The sequence below is a fragment of the Gallus gallus genome, chromosome 1, assembly GCF_016699485.2.
Source record: "Gallus gallus isolate bGalGal1 chromosome 1, bGalGal1.mat.broiler.GRCg7b, whole genome shotgun sequence".
NCBI classification, from domain to species: domain Eukaryota; kingdom Metazoa; phylum Chordata; class Aves; order Galliformes; family Phasianidae; genus Gallus; species Gallus gallus.
Window position 1 is genome coordinate 50,711,358 of NC_052532.1, and position 15,684 is coordinate 50,727,041.

General features: G+C 52.6%; 1 protein-coding gene across 3 annotated transcripts; it reads right to left on the reverse strand.

The window, feature by feature from the left end:
* Nucleotides 1–1,908: 1,908 nt before the first annotated feature.
* SYNGR1 (synaptogyrin 1) lies at nucleotides 1,909–15,618 on the reverse strand. 3 transcript variants are annotated; one of them, XM_015285214.4, is made up of 4 exons: nucleotides 15,433–15,618; nucleotides 8,031–8,268; nucleotides 7,417–7,562; nucleotides 1,909–5,589 (listed from the first exon to the last, which is right to left on the reverse strand). In XM_015285214.4, exons 1-4 carry the CDS (start codon nucleotides 15,529–15,531, stop codon nucleotides 5,437–5,439), a joined length of 636 nt encoding a protein of 211 aa, XP_015140700.3. In that variant the 5' UTR covers nucleotides 15,532–15,618; the 3' UTR covers nucleotides 1,909–5,436. The 3 variants fall into 3 exon arrangements, with proteins under 3 accessions (XP_015140700.3, NP_001239207.4, XP_015140705.1); NM_001252278.4 differs by having other exon boundaries at nucleotides 1,909–5,655; XM_015285219.4 differs by having other exon boundaries at nucleotides 1,909–6,281.
* Between the last annotated feature and the right edge of the window lie 66 nt (nucleotides 15,619–15,684).

Below are 15,684 nucleotides of genomic sequence, written 5' to 3' on the forward strand. Positions count from 1 at the left end.
TGCTGATACAAAACATTTGGTCTTGGTGAAAATATTTGTGTCAGCTTCAGGATGTTCCTGTGGCACTGTCACTGAGCCTCCACCCTAACCTTGAACAAGGCCCTTAACTACTTAGTCTGCAAAATGAGAACAGTAGGATTTGCCAAACAAGGCTGCTTGCAATGCTAAATGCATATCTGTCCAACCTTTTGCAGTCTTCCAAAGTAGAAAGCGCTGCTGAAGCTTGCGTGCTGCCTCATGAATACCTGCTTGCAGAGATCAACAGCTTTATGCAGCACTCACAAAATGGAATGCTGCACCAACACAGTTTCTGCTGCTGTATTGATGGAGCTTGGGTTTTTTTTTTCTGTTTTATTTACGCTTTATACCTTCAGTAAATCATCTCAGAAATCACTATGCTATATTTTCATGCAGCAAAGATCTCCCCAAGCATACAGAATATCGGTCACTGAACCTCATCCATGCACCAATAAACGAATTGCATGATTCAGTGACTAACAGATTTCTAGCTCCCTATCCCTCATTAAACCCCCATATTTCTCATCCCTCCCTCTCTCTCTGTCTCTTTGTACTTATTGTTTCTCACGCATCTCTGTTCCCAATGCCAGGGATTATATGCACAGTATTTCTAGTGCCAAGCCGTACTACTGCCTTCCTGTTTTTACAAATGTTTTCTCTGCAGAAAGGGAAGAAGCATTCCACCGGTCACCCTGCTGGACTAGCGGATAAAAGGTGAACAAACATTACTGAACAGTGTGCTGTGGAGAGCAGGGAGCATGGTGCAGCCCCATCATGGTGCTGTTGTAGGCACTCAGAGACCCCCCCAATAGAGAGAGAGAGCTATCACTGCAAAAGAGGTTTTGTGCAGAGCTTTAGGCTTGGTTTTGGCAACATTTGGTCTTACCAGTTTTTAGCTCTTCCTTTTGCCAAGACATTTGCCTTTTTGGGGGCATGGCATCTCTAGAACACTTCTACCCCCAAAAGTAGGACTGTAGGAAGGAAGGGTCTTTGTCCAAAGAAAGAAAAGATGGGTGGGTATATCAATACATTTAGGTATACACTTAGGTGCAGCTACAGTGTGTATGTCTCAGCTGTGTAACCAAGAGGGGAGACGATCTGGAGGACTGGATGCTGCCAGTTTACCATCATGTGCCTGTGCTTACTGTCCTCAGGCTACACAAGGGTAGGCACATTAGATACCTCAGTACTCAGGTGATAAGTGCACTGAAAGGGGATGAAAGGAAGCTTTATCTAAGCATTGGCGAAAAATAGTATTTTGAATTTTATTTTTGTCACGGAGGAAATTGCAATGATATCCTTTTCAGTGTTGAGCCATCTATTACTGAAACCCAGTCAGCAGTGTCTTGAGAGCTCTTGTTTCCCAGTACTTGATTATGTTTTGAAAATGTGTGCTATGCTAGACAACCAAGCAATGGTCACACAGAGATAAATAGAAGGCACATCCGAGTAATAAACAGATCTTCTTCCCTGGCTGTGAAAATAGTGATGTTTATTCCATATTCTTCCAGGTCCCCCATCCACACCTTCTATGACTACAGCCGTTTCACAATAAACCCCAATACAGTACTTCAAGCTCCTTCTCATGTTTTCCTCCTGATAAGGTAAGAGACACTTGATGGTAGGTGTGATTTCAAACAAGCCAAGCAGAACAAGCCACTCTTAGCACCTCCTGAAGTGTCTCTCTCAATAAGGGGAGCTATTTAGGTCTCTCTCCACTGATACTGCCGATTTTCACTAAGCCTGGAGGACCGTTGTATGCTGGGTTCAAATGGGAGAAGTGTTGGCATGGGCAGTCCTGCTCCTTGAGGTGCCCCAGCTGCACGAAGACCTCCCAAGACCCTCTGTGGCTAGAAAAGCCATCCAATCGCAAAGAAAACCCAGACCAGCTTTTTATATTGTTTCATTATTTTGAATGTTGTAACTTTATTGAGACACCAGTAGTTACCACCTTCACTTTGTTAACCACAAATATATAGGATATTGTAAACACATGTGCCGAGGTGGCGGGGTTTGCTGTAGTTGGATTTGAGGACAGATGGGGACGAGGGGAGGAGGGGTGAAGGTACACTCAGGCTTAGACAAGACCACTCAGGGGATCCTGTATGCGGCAGGCCATCGGTGAGTCATCGTATATACGTATATATGTATAGCTTTATATTATACATCTTTTAAAATATATATATATATAATATATACTATACACAGGCAGTAATGTGGCAGGGGAAGGGGCAGGGCAGCCCAGATGGTGTGATGGATGCCACGAGGGCAGCAGGGAGGTGTCTGGATGGATGGTTTGGACTTGCTGCATGAGGTGGCCTTTCTGGGTTCCCTGCCTTGTACCTGCTCTGAAGACCAGAGCCAACGCTCCCATGGAGACTGTCCCACTACACTGCCTTCCTGGGACCTCCTGAGTGCTCCTGAATGTGTGGAGACACACTGCCCTCCTGCCCTGAGGGGACTGCCAGGACTAATGCGGAGGGGACGGGTGTGTAATGAGATGATGAACAAGGTGGTGGGGACGTAGGTGAGCCAGGGATGGGGGGCATGTCAGGAGGCTGAAGCCACAGGTAGAGGTGGGGCAGGGTTTCGTTACCCCTTTGACCTTCACAGTTCCTGCTATCATAAAAGTACCTTACTTGGGGACTTGGCAAGATAAGAAGACATCAAGGGGCCATTGCTCCCAGCAGGGGATGAGTAATCCTCTGTAATCCGGACAAATGGCACGGCGGGGAAGAAAGCCTTCTTATCGTTTTGCTTATGCAGCCTTCCCTCTGATCTCCTAATCCCTAGAGTGGGACTGATCTCACACTCGTTTAGGATCTAAAAAGGACACGTTCCAGCCAGGTGCCCAGGTCTTCATATGACCACCAGCAGCCCCTTATCAGAAGTTCCCAATATATGATAACCAACCCCTCGGGTAGATTCATCTCCTCAGAGCCAGCCATATGCCACATTTTCAAGGGCTGTGTGCTAACCACATAAGTCCCACCCTCAGGCTTGCCACCAACAACCCTCCCTTGCAAAGGCTCAAAGGAAGTCGACCCAAGGAGAGTACACCTTCTCCCATGAGCAAAGGCAAGAAGTTGCCCAAGCATCTACTGTTACAGCGTCCCCTGCCATATCAATGCCTTTGCTGTAACACAAAGCAAGGAAGAAAGAGACAAAGATGGGCAATAGCCCAGGATGAAGCTACCTGGCTCACGTCCCACTGAAGTGTTGGCTGAGGAGGAGACTTGTCCCACCTCAAAGCCACTGAAGCCCACCAGCTGGTTACATGAGGGAAGCAAGCAAAAGACCGATAAAGAAAAGCTTTGTCATGGGTCACACCCACATGATGTTTAGCCATCGGTGTAGCTCTGCTCAGGGAAGGGGCATAGATGATTGTCCCATGCTACACCATCAAAAAGACCCCAGGCAGACTCCCCCCACATTTATGACCCGTGCTTCTCATGTGCTTAGTCCCTCATCCCAATGAGATGGGACCGATGATGGGCAATTCCCAGCAGTCCAACAAATCTTCATGCTGAGAGCTTGTTATTTATAGTCTCCTCTTGGTACCCAACCCACACATCCAAAATGAAAGCATGAAGGATGACACAGATGACTCTGGATAAGTACAACTAGTTTGTCTCCACCACCTCACCGTTCTTTCCTTCCTCTCCCCCGGTGGGAGAGGTGGATTGGAAGGAGCTTCCCCGCACACTGAATCTCTCAATAAAGTAACCCCCTCCCAAGCCTAAATATTAGGCTGATCCCATCGAAAAAAAAAGCCTGAGGGGCTTCCCTCTGAAAAATACCCCTCCTATGTACAGTATTGCTTTCACTCAGAGCCACAGAGAAAGGTGTGGAGCAGGTAGAAACTGTGCCTGCATGCAATGGAGAGCTGTCCTTCCTTCCCCTTCGGAACCCACAACTCTGTGATGTCTACTCCTTCTCCATTGATGTGGGGCAGCTGGAAAGGAGTAGTGCTAGGAGGAGGAGGACTGGTGACCTGGATGAAAGAGGACTGTGTCCTCCAGATGAGGTGTTTGCATGGCCAGACCCGCATCCTGTCCTCCTGGCTCCTAAGGATGCTACACGGAATGGGCTGAATGCTTGGGGGAAGCACCGGTGGATGCTGGATCTGTTCCTGAACTCCGCTCCTTGGGCCAGTGCCACATGGACCATGGTGGCTGCCCAGGGGGCAGAGCTCCTCAAGACATACCCCACTGACCGTGATCTGAAAGATGTCTGTGCTGAAGCGGTCCAGCTGGCTACTGCTCAATCCCTTACTTCTAGGCACTGACATTAATTCTATCCTGGAATAAATACTGTGCTTCCAGAGCTGTTTCTTGAAGCAAAATTGTGAGAAGCGTGAAGTAATGTCAATACGAGCTTTTATCTGAGATTCACTACTGCCACCTAGGTGAGGCTTTAAAGACATGTCAGATGCTGCAGGAGCACTAAGGTAACTAAAAGTACAGCAGGACCAGTGTTCAGAGAGCCCACTGTAGCCCCAAACAATTGGAGGGTGGAAATGGAGGGAATTCTCCCATCTTTGCTGACCTTCCCATCTGAGTGGGAGGTGAAGACCACCTTTGGACTCTCCCACCACTCGCTGCACCCCAATGTGATGTCTGGACACAACAGCTGCATCTCTTTTTGGGGTTCCTACTCCATTCCCATGTGATCTGGCCAGAGGAAGGGAGGAGGATGCAGCAGTACCCAAGCAGTGAAAACACTTCTGCATGGAGAAGGAGTGGCCCTCACGGTACTGCCTCCCTGCTCTGCTCTCTCAAGCCCTCTTGCTTTCATCTACAGCAAAACCTGTGAAAAACACTGGATTTTGATTGTACCTGCAAATACTCCTTTTTCCCATCCCATTCTGTCTTGCCAAAACCTCTCAAAACAAAGCATCTCCTGATCCACAGTGAAGAGCACCCTCTCTCCCCATCCCTCCCTCCACCCTCGCACGCCTGCATGCCAGCTCAGCCTGCCCCTTCCACCCTCCCCTCCCTGAGCCAATTCAGATGCTCCTGCAGCATGGAGCAGCACTGCAGCACGGGGCAGCACCACCTCGCCTATGAACATCCTGTTCCCTCTCACCTCTTCCCTTCCACCTCTGCTGTAGCCCCTCCTTCTCTCTTCCAAGGAAGAGAGAGAGAGGGGAAGTGGGGACCTCCCTCGGTGCCAGATTTTGGAACAGTTTGGTGCCAGGTAGTTCTGGGGGGAGGAGGGGGAAGAGGCAATGGGGAGCATTTTTTTTTTTCTTTTTGTTAAAAACAATAAATAAAAACAGATGACCCAGAAGGCTGGAGCATAGCTGAGAGCCACCTCCTGTGCCACTACGCACGTGTCTGGCTTGTGCCTCGGCTCGCTGCCGGCAGTGGGAAAGGGGGCAGAAGGGGAAGGGGACGGGGAAGGGGCATCGGCGGCTCAGTAGTTCTGCGTTTGGTACCCCTGTGTCTCGGTGTCAAAAGCATCTGCTGCAGGGGGCTGCTGGTACGTCCCCACCGTGTCCGTCGCATCCTCCTCGTTCGTGTAGGGAGCGTAAGGCATGCCGGAGTCCTGGCTGGGGTCCATGTAGTCCTGGGAGAAGAGGGCCGAGTCGGCACCCAGCAGGAAACGCTGATACGCCAGGAACGCCTGGCCCACCTTCAGGAGGATGGAGAGAGATGGGAGGCAGAGAGGGGATGGGAAAGGGAGAGAGGGGAACGTGCCAAGAGAGAAATAAACAAAAGGGAGGTTAGTCATGGTTACGGGTTAGTGGGTGAAGCCCATCTGGGAGACAATCCCACAGAAAGCACCAATCCCATGGCAGGGAGAAGAGGAGGGATATGGGGTGGGGCTGTCAGCAGGGGCACGTGGGCACCTGGACTCCAGCAGTCTTCCCAGCGCATCCCCTGCAGAGGTGAGCGGTCTGGCAGGCTGTGAGCTGCCCCTGGGGGCAGGGTTTGGGGAATGAGGGCTGGGAGGAATAGAGAAGACACAGCAATGGGGGGCAGAAGGCATCTTCTGGCTGAGACATGAACAGTCATCAAAAGAAAGGCACGAGTGTTACGCAGCATTAGTTAGGCTGAGGGAGAGAAGGGGTCGAGAAGGAACACAGAGATGGAGCCAAGTGCTCAACAGCTTCCTCTGTCTGCACCCCTTGCCCCCAGGCTCCTCGTCACTGAGGGGCATTATGGCAGCAAGGACGGGGAGTTGGGGAATAGTGTGTTGTATTCTTCCTGAAAAGTAATGTCTCTGAGCCGTCGGACAGCCAGAAAGGCGAGGAAGCCCTGTGAGGAGAGAGAGGGGTGGGGAGGAGGATCAGCGAGGAAGATCAGAACAGAGCATTTGAGTGAAACTGAAAAACAAACACAAAGATCCAGACAAGAGGATGCCTTCAGCCACCTGCAGCCCATGCGTCCGGGAGGACCCTGCAAGTGCTGCCAACACTCCTCTCCAAAAGGGTCCTTGCACAAGCCTTTGTTCCCATCATGCCTTCTGCTGGAGCTTGAGGGATGCTGCTGCTTGCCTTTGGCTCTCAAGGTGGGGGTCACACTGCTGTCCCTTGTCCCCACTGCCACCCACCTCGGTGCAGTGCCCGACTACTGCAGTCACGGGTGCAGACTGCATCCCTAGAGATGGGAGTGATGCGACTGCAGCCTCTTGTGGCCACTGAGGACATTTCATGTGAGCCCCTAGCCTGCAGCTTCCTTCTCTGCTTGGCATCAGTGAGCTGCAAGTGCTGTTCAAAATCCTTTCATGGACAGGAAAATGCAGTAGAGCTGCTGCCCGTGGGGACCCGTGCTGGAGCAGCTCCTGAAGGATGAGCCCCACACTACAGAGCCATGTTGGAGCAATGCTTGGAGAGCTGCAGCCTGTGGGAAGCCCATGTGGGGTCAGTTCGGGAAGGATGGGAAGGACCCACATGGAGCAGGGGCAGGGAGTGACCACGGAGATGACAGTGGTACAGACTGACCACAGCTCCCATTCCCCACCCCTCTGTACTGCTTGAGGAGGAGGTAGGTGGGGTGGATGGGCAGGAAGGTATTTTTAGTTCACTTTTAGTTCTCACTGCTATAATCTGTTATTAGTAGACAATAAATGCTATTAGTCTCCATATGCTGAGCCTGTTTGGCCCATGACTGTAACTGGTGAGTGATTTCTTTCTCCTTATCTCAGCCAAGCAGCTTTTTCCAGTGTATTTTCTGCCCCCGTTCTTTAGAGGAGGAGAAGGTGGTATGAAGGAGCTGAGCTGCCTAAAACCACCGCATCAGGCGTCCCTCCAGGCTGCCTCTGCTCCTCCATTTCCTACTCCAAGGCCATGTCATTTCCAGAAGGAGTCACTTATCTTGTCACCTCCCATTCCCCACAAGCCAATACAATTGTAGAGGAGCCTCAATCTGACACTGTGGTTGCTTTACTCACCCAGGTGAAGATGGAGAAGAATGAGAACGTGATGGCTGCTCGGGCTGCGTCTCCTCCCTCGTTCATTGGGTTGTCCTCTTCTTTTGAAGCTTGCCACTGGTTAGTCAGAAAGCAGAAGCCAACAAACCAGAGGAACGCCCAAAAGGCTGCAGGGGACAGAGATCAAGAAGGTGTGTGTGAGCCCAACATAAACACATCACACTGGTCTGCAAACTACAACCCCACGCAACCCATCATCATGCTGCAAACTGGGCCATGTGTTGGCCATGATGGCTTTCTAAGCCCAAGTGAGCTTGCTGGTTCACTGAGGTGTCACATCAAGCAGCACTGGGTCCCTCCCCTTTTCTGCCCTGTTGGCTGTGTGTAGCACTGCTAGGCTAAACATGAACCAACTTGGAAGACAGAAATCCTTGACAAGTTCAGATGCTGTGCTCTTGCTCCACTTGTGGTCCCATCACACCACTGGGGATGTAGGGATCTAGGTAAATTGAGCTAAGCCTCAGGGCTGGAGAAGATCCTGCACAGCTATCAGGATGGGGAACACCAGGGATCTGGCAGCAGCCCAGCAGCAGGACAGCAGGGAAAGGGCAGAGAAAGCCGGTTGGGAAGCTCACCTGAGACGCCGATGTCTGAAAGCACTGCCTTCTTGCGGTCCTTGACGCTGCTGATCTGCGGGAAGTAGGCATCCAGAGCCAGGTAGAGAAGGCAGCTGAGGAAGGCGAGGACACCCACGGTAATGCCATAGTTGCAGGCGTTGCGGTTGCGGTTGAAAATGCAGTGCTCCTCTGATTCGTCCAGGCGGTTCACATACCCCTCATTGACAATGGAGCCAAACACCACGATGGAGAACACCTGGGGGACAGGCAGAGCGATGTCAGGGCAGGTTGCTCTGGATGAGCTCCAAGGAGCTTGGGCAAGCCCCCATCCTGCTGCCTCCCCTCAATTGTGGCAGTTTAGCAGGGGTGGTTTTATTTGATTTCAGAGGATTAGCTTAAAATAGGGCACATCTAGATGGAGTCTGTTCATCCATCTGATCCAAACCGATGTGAAGCAGCCTCAGCCTGGAGGAAGGGCGGCTTCCCGCACACGCACAGGGAGGCGATGTGGAGTGCAAACGCAGATACAGCTTTGGTGCGGGTGCCTGCATGCAAGGGCTCCCAGCAGCAGAAATCCGCTTAGTCTGCACTTATTTTCCCACCCACTCCTTTCCCTTCTAGGAATTCCTTGTCTCACTATACGTTTATGCTCTAATTTTATCCATCTGGCTACTGTGCTCCTTTCCCTCATCGCCTTCCCACAGCCCCAGCTCCTCCTGCTGACCCTCTAGGCTCCTGCTCTCCCCATCCCCTTGCACATAAGCCCCCTCTCCCCATTGCCCCGCTTCAGCCCAGCCCATGACACATCCTAACCCTCCCCACAGATTTTGCAGGAGCACCAGGAGTCTTCCCTACCCACCACCAACACCGCAGCAGCGCATTATGTTAAATCAGGTAGAATTAAGGATGAGGCCGGGTAGAGATGCCATAATCCACACCTGCCAGTTTAACCTTTGCTCACCGAATTAGCCCTTGCCTCCTGCTGCATGGCCAGCCCTCTCACACAGCAGGAGGAAGAAGGAAGGAAAAGAAAGGAAGGATGGAAAAGGAAGGAAGGAGAGAGATGAAGGCAGCGTGCACAAATTTCTCTTTGCAGGGTGTCTTGAGATCTTTACATCTCAAGACAACCCAAAAAGCAAAGAAGCAGCAGTTTGGTGAGTGCAGGGAAAATTAAGTGTTGATAAACACTAAGCCCATGCACAGTCTCAGGCTGCCTAGAGAAGCTGCCTAGAGGAGCTCAAGCCCAGGTTGGATGGGGCTCTGGGAAGCCTGATCTGTTGGGGGGCAGCCCTGCTCAGGGCAGGGGGTGGAACTGGCTTTAAGGTCCCTTCCAACCCATATCATTCTATGACTCAATGATTTCCCACCGGTGGGGTGGATGGTCCCGGCCCATACCCAGATCTCTGCTGTTCGGCCAGTGGCACCTCTGTACTCGGTACTGGTGAGGCTGCACCTCAAGTGCTGCATTCAGTTTCAGGCCCCTCACTACCAGAAAGACATGGAGGCCCTGGAGTGTGCTCAGGGGTGGAGCTGTGAGGGGTCTGGACCACAAGTCTGATGGGGAGCAGCTGAGGGAACTGGGGTTGTTCTGGCTGGAGGAGGCTCCAGGGAGACCTCATTGCTCTCTACCTGAAAGAGGTTGCAGTGAGGTGGGGTTGGCCTCTGCTCCCAGGGAACAGCAATAGTGCTAGAGGGGATGGCCTCAAGTTGTGCCAGGGGAGGTTCAGGTTAGATATCAGGAGAGATTTATTCTCCATAAGAGCAGTGGCACAGGCTGCACAGGGAGGTGGTGGAGTCACCATCCCTGGAGGTGTTCCAGAGCCGTGTGGATGTGGCACTGAGGACATGGTCAGTGGGCACGGTGGGGATGAGCTGGTGGTTCGACTAAGTGATCTTGGAGGCCTCTTCCAACCTCAATAATTCCATGATTGTATGATTCTAAGAACCAGAGGAACCCTATCCACTAGCCCTGACAGCTCTCAAGTGGCCACAGTGCAGCTGCCAAGCTTGAACAAGTATCTACTGACACCAGTGCTGTTTTTTTTTTCACCCAAAGGCTCATCATTCAGTCCCATTTGGGTTGCTAACCCTGGACGTGTTTCTGACAGCAATATGACACAGATGGGGATCCTGCTCCTAACCATTGGGACCATATGGTTTCTTTGAAAGGCTGCAAGAGATTTTTATGCTAGGAAATAAAATGACTGATTTGCCCTCCTCCTTCTTCTATTTGAAAATGAAAACTGTTCATACTTTACTCAAATCGCCACGAAAAACAAAACCCAATAAAATGTATTTCTTCCTGGAGCAAAGTTTTGTCTTCAAAATTTTGGTCTGAGTGGTTGAGAAAGGCAGTAGAACTGCAGACAATTACAAGCACGGTCTTTCAGTGGAAAATCTCGCACACCTTAACTGCCAGCAGGGCTGGCTGGTCTGCCTGCCATCATTTGCAGTAATTGCTGTGTTCCTCTGACTTACATCTCCTGGAGGTGAGGTCCGCGTGCTCCCAGGGCTCACACAACTATGGTAGCATTAGGTGATCTTGGTGGTTTTTCCAGCCTTCATGATTCTATGACCACCGAAGGTGTAAGCCTCCTGGTACTGGGGCTACAACGTGGGTGCCTGGTTTTCTGCAGCACTAGGCAGAAAGCATACCTTCTCCTTTGGAAGATGAGAACAACCTCCAAAAACATACACTCTGGTGTTCACTTTCAGTTTAGGGCTCAAAAATGGTGAGATGTCAATTCTCTGAGTCAGGCCAACCCTCAGCTGCACTGAGTCTCTGCTTGTTCATTTTGGGTTGAGTGAGCTTCTTACTCCCCAGAGACACTTCTGTTTACTCTGATCCTGCCTTGACACACATCTCTCCTCTCTCATCTTTGAGTTTGCTGTTGACCTGGAAGGGCTCTCCCTGTGCAAAAGCAGCAGAATTATTCTTTTTTGCACTTGCTCCTTCTATCCATGTCAACACTTCCTGATGAATCAGTTGAGTGCATGAAACTGAAAGGACTCATTGGAAAAGACCTCTAAGATCACCCAGTCCAACAGCCAGCCCACCCCCACCATGCCCACTGACCACGTCCTCAGTGCCACATCCACACGGCTCTGGAACACCTCCAGGGACGGTGACTCCACCACCTCCCTGTGCAGCCTGTGCCACTGCAGCACCGCTCTTTCTGAGAAGTTTTTCCTAAGGCCATTACCTTAAGGCCATTCCACAGGTTGGGAAGAGAAGCATGGCAAGATGCCCCCTTACCCTGGTGCCACATTCCTCTCTCCCCTGTGTGCTGAGCCCAGAGGATTTACTGCTGCACACTTAACCCCAGCTGTGTCTTGGCACAGGAGGTGGGTGGAAGCTTGCTGTCTTTGCAAGGCATCTCAGACCAATTAAATACTCGATATTTCCTAGGTTGCACAAGCTGTGCATGTGCCAAGATAATCCAGGCAGCAGGTGCAGTGTGAATGCCTGCCTGCATTATAAACAAAGCACCACAAGCCTGCAAGAATAAAGCGTTTATGTTTCTGTCATCAGCACATCTGCATCGCTTAGAAAGAAATGCCAGCCACCCTCCTTCCCCTGTGCACTGTCATTCCTCATTATCTGTCGGACTGCAGCACCCTCATTTTCCACTGCAAGTGCCTGGTGGCATCCAGGGAAGCCCAGAGCCAGGCACCCTGTAGAGCTGAGACAGACAGAGGAACCAAAAAATGAACTGCATCCCGCCATACAAAGCCTTGCTTTAATCCTGCTCCGGCCAGGCAGAACCTGCTGAGCATCATGTGAGGTCTGTGCAGTGCTCCCATCCCCATCCCCAGGCATCATGTGATGTGCCCCAGTGCCCTGCAGGGATTTTCCGGCACCTCCTCCCAGGAATTTGCCACTGTTTCTTCCCCAAAAGCCCTATGACAGCCCCAGCAGGGACAAAGCTGTTGGGTTGATGTGGTGCCCTCCAGCCATGATTCCAGCTGCTTCCTCCTCTGCTTTATTCCATTAGGGAGAGGAAACAGTTCGGTGACATAACATCACCCGTGGGACTTCAAATCCAATCCACCTCGGGCAGAACGAAGCGATGACCTCTCCCATGCTGATCTGGCAATGAGCAAGAATAAATCTATTCAAAACACGAAGACGAGGAAGAGAGCAAACGGCAGAGATGATGGGGTTTTCATCTGCACTCATTCACCCGCAAACACAGCTTCTGGAAAGCATCAGAGTGCCCTGTGCAGACGTGGATTATTATCATCATCCCCATCGTTAAATCTGCTTCTATTTAGCTCATTTTGAAGAAAAACACACGCGGCTTTGGGTGCATGTGGGAACAGCAGCCTGAAAGCAGAAGGCCTCCGTTTAACTCCCAGCATTCTGGTAAGCCCTGATCCCAGAGCACTGCCCACTCCTGCGAGTCCCCACTGCTTTTCTCAGCTCCTGGAGGCAGTCCTGGCTGGCAGCCACGTGGCACCCGCCTCTCAGCTGAGCTGGAGCAGGTGATGTTGGGGGGAGCAGCTCCACATCCCTAATTCCTGCCCTGGGATCAGAGCAAGGCTCTCCATGCCAGGCGGCTTTTGTTCACCATTAACCCTTCTGCTGACCACTGTCATCTCTCCTCCGTCACGCTGGGACCACATAGCGCACCTTTCTCCATCAGGGTCTGGCCCTCAGGACCCTCTGGAAGGATTCACTTTTATTTTAGAGCAACCACAGCCATTTGCTTCGGCTCCAAGATCTTTCCTGGCAGTGTTGTGCTGGGAAAAGCACTACATGCCATACACAGCCCCATATTGGCTGCGCACATCCACCACCCTTCTGTCGGCACAGCCTGGTGCCCTATCCCTAAAGTCCTCATCTCACACAGCAGCCATGGCAGCCAAAGCCATCCCAGGTGCACGTAGTAAGGGCAGGAAGAAGGTGGGGACTGCAGCTGGCCCCATACTCACCTGCTTCAATGCTAGGACAGCGTTTCAGTTCACACTTTACTTATTTATGGAGCTGGTGCTACGTTCAAAGCCTGAGGGTTGCATCCTTCCCTTGGTGTGGAGCTGCTCTGTTGGCCAGCTCCGTGCAAAGCACAAGTGGAAAATTTTGCTTAGCAGGTACTATTTTGGACAAAGCCAACCACAAGCAAAGAGGCAGTATGGGGAGTAATGCCTTAAAAAAGCCTCCAGAGCATCCAAGTAACCTGAGCTCGTTGGATGAGCTCTCCAGAATCGCTAACCTTGTGCCACAGCTTAGCATCCTCCTTTCCAAATCTATCCTACCCCTTCCTCCTCTGCCAGCCCATCTGCTCCTGACCCCAGAGCCCTCCACTGCTGGCAAAAACCAGGGCGGCCACCTGTTGGTACAATGCCCTACACTCATCCACACCTCAATGTCACAACCAAGTCTGCCACAAGGCATGACCCAAGCACAAGGTCACTTCCTTATGGAAGTTATGACTTCATGGGAAGCAACCATGGGATGTTCTGCTCCTTATTAAAGCTCATCACATGAAAGTGGCTACAAGGAGCCTCCAACCTCAAGCATCTGAACTCCCTCCCACAGGGAGCGAGAGGGGCAAAACAACCATGAGCCTGTATTTTTTGAGTGAAGCTCCACCGATTCATGGAAGGGGCCTGGAGGTGTTCAGGAACCACGTGGATGTGCTACTGAGGGACATGGTTAGTGGGCATGATGAGGATGGGCTGATGGCTGGACTAGGTAATCTTAGAGGTCTTTTCTAACCTGAACGATTCTGTGATTCTATTTCTGGTGCTAGTCACAGCCTGAGACAGGACTTCAACACCCATCAGGACCCTTCTTGGTCTCAAGGCTGGAAGACAAATTCAGGACTAAATATATGGGAGGCAGCCTGTGGCTCCCTGGCCAGGAAAAGAAGGAGGAACCCACAGCTGGGGAGAGAAAAGGGGGATGTGCCACTCAGGACAGCCCAGCCAGGTCCTGGCTGACCCACAATGGGATGTGACCTCCTCAGCCCCATGCAGGGCTGGTGAGCCCCATGCTGTCCTCTGCCAAGGTCAGAGCAACAGCCATAGGGGAATGTTATGGGGAGATGCTGGTCCCCAGGACATGCTCCTTGCTGTGGGCTCAGGGAGCACTGAGATACTCCAAAGCAGAGCAGGTGCCTAATAAAAATACAGATATCCTGCTCTCTCTCTGGCTCACCTTTGGGAAGCCAGAACCCTGCAGTGCTCGAATGAAGTCATGAAGGAAAAAAAAAAAAAAAAGGAAAGGAAAGGCAGAGAGGGTGAGAGAGAGAGAGAAAGAGAGAGGAAATTCTGCCACGGAGATTAGAAGCGGGAGAGCCTTTGTAGGTCACACTCCGTCCATCATACTCGGGCAGGCAAAGGGACGGGGCTGCGTGCCCCACCACAGCCCCAAGCCTGGTGTCAGTGAGTCCAGACAGACGGGCAGATGGACAGACACCTGCATTAATGACATCCTCAGCCATCCCAGGGCTCTGCAGCCACCCTCACGTCACAGCATCCCAGGGGACAGACAGCACCCCCATGCCCAGCTTCAATTCCCCGTTCCCTCTTCGGTGCTTATTTCATTGTATGTCATTTATTTTGCCCTATGGGTGCCAGCACACATGTGCCCTCTCCCCTCCGCCTGCCCTCCCTCCTCCGCTCCCAGCCCAGACCTCAATCTCTCCCGCGCCGGCTCCTGCCGCAGCTCGCTGCCTTAATCCCAATGACCTTCGTGCGGAGACGTGCGGGGCCGGCGGCCATGGGATGGGGGAGCGCGTTATGGAGAGCAGCAGGCTCAGAGGGGACGGGAAAAGGAGGGAGCACAGAACCCCCCCCCCCCCCAGCTCACCTTTGCCACTCTGTGTACCCCAAAGCATCTCCCCCAGCCTGCTGGTACCCCACATCCCATAAACACCCCAGCCAGGGGGGAGGACACACAGATCCCCTAAACAGATGGAGGGAGAGCCCACCCGGCTCACCCCATCCCTCCCCATGGCTGCAGCCCCGCAGCAGGGCACTCTCACCCCGCATGGCCCTATGTATGGCCCCATGTATGGCCCTATGTCCCTGCACATCTGTGTGCCTACGGCTGTGCATCTACGCGGGCGTATGGATACGGATGGAGCTACGTACGGAGATCGGCACATCTGGAGGCAGATGCGGGCATGCAGATCTATGTGTACGGATGGAGACGGATCCCTATGGAGGCACGGATATGCCTCTCTTATATACGCGGAGAGCTATGCGCGCACGCACGGACGAGAAGCAATGTATATGACAGCATATATAACATACACCATTCGAAGCAGCACAACGATCCGTATTATATAACCTCACACGGAGAGGTAACGCGCGCACACACACACGCACATGCATGCGCGGGGGGAGCCGAAGGCCCCGCCGCTGCTCCCCGCACCCCCGTCCCGCTCCCCCCCGCTCCGCGCCGCGGCCTCACCCAGGAGAGCAGCCGCAGCAGCGTGTGCGGTTGCCGGAGGAAGGCCTGCAGGTCGAAGGCGCCGCCGGCTTTCCCCGCTCCGAAGGCGCCCCCGTCCATGGCGGGGCCCGCGGTGTGGTGCTGCGCGGGGGGCTCGGCGGGGCCGTGCCGTGCCGTGCCGAGCCGGGCAGCGCCGCGCCTGGCAGCACGGCGGCGGCGGAGGCGAGCCGCGCGCTCCCGCCGCGGGGCCGCGCCGCACGAGAGCGCGCACTC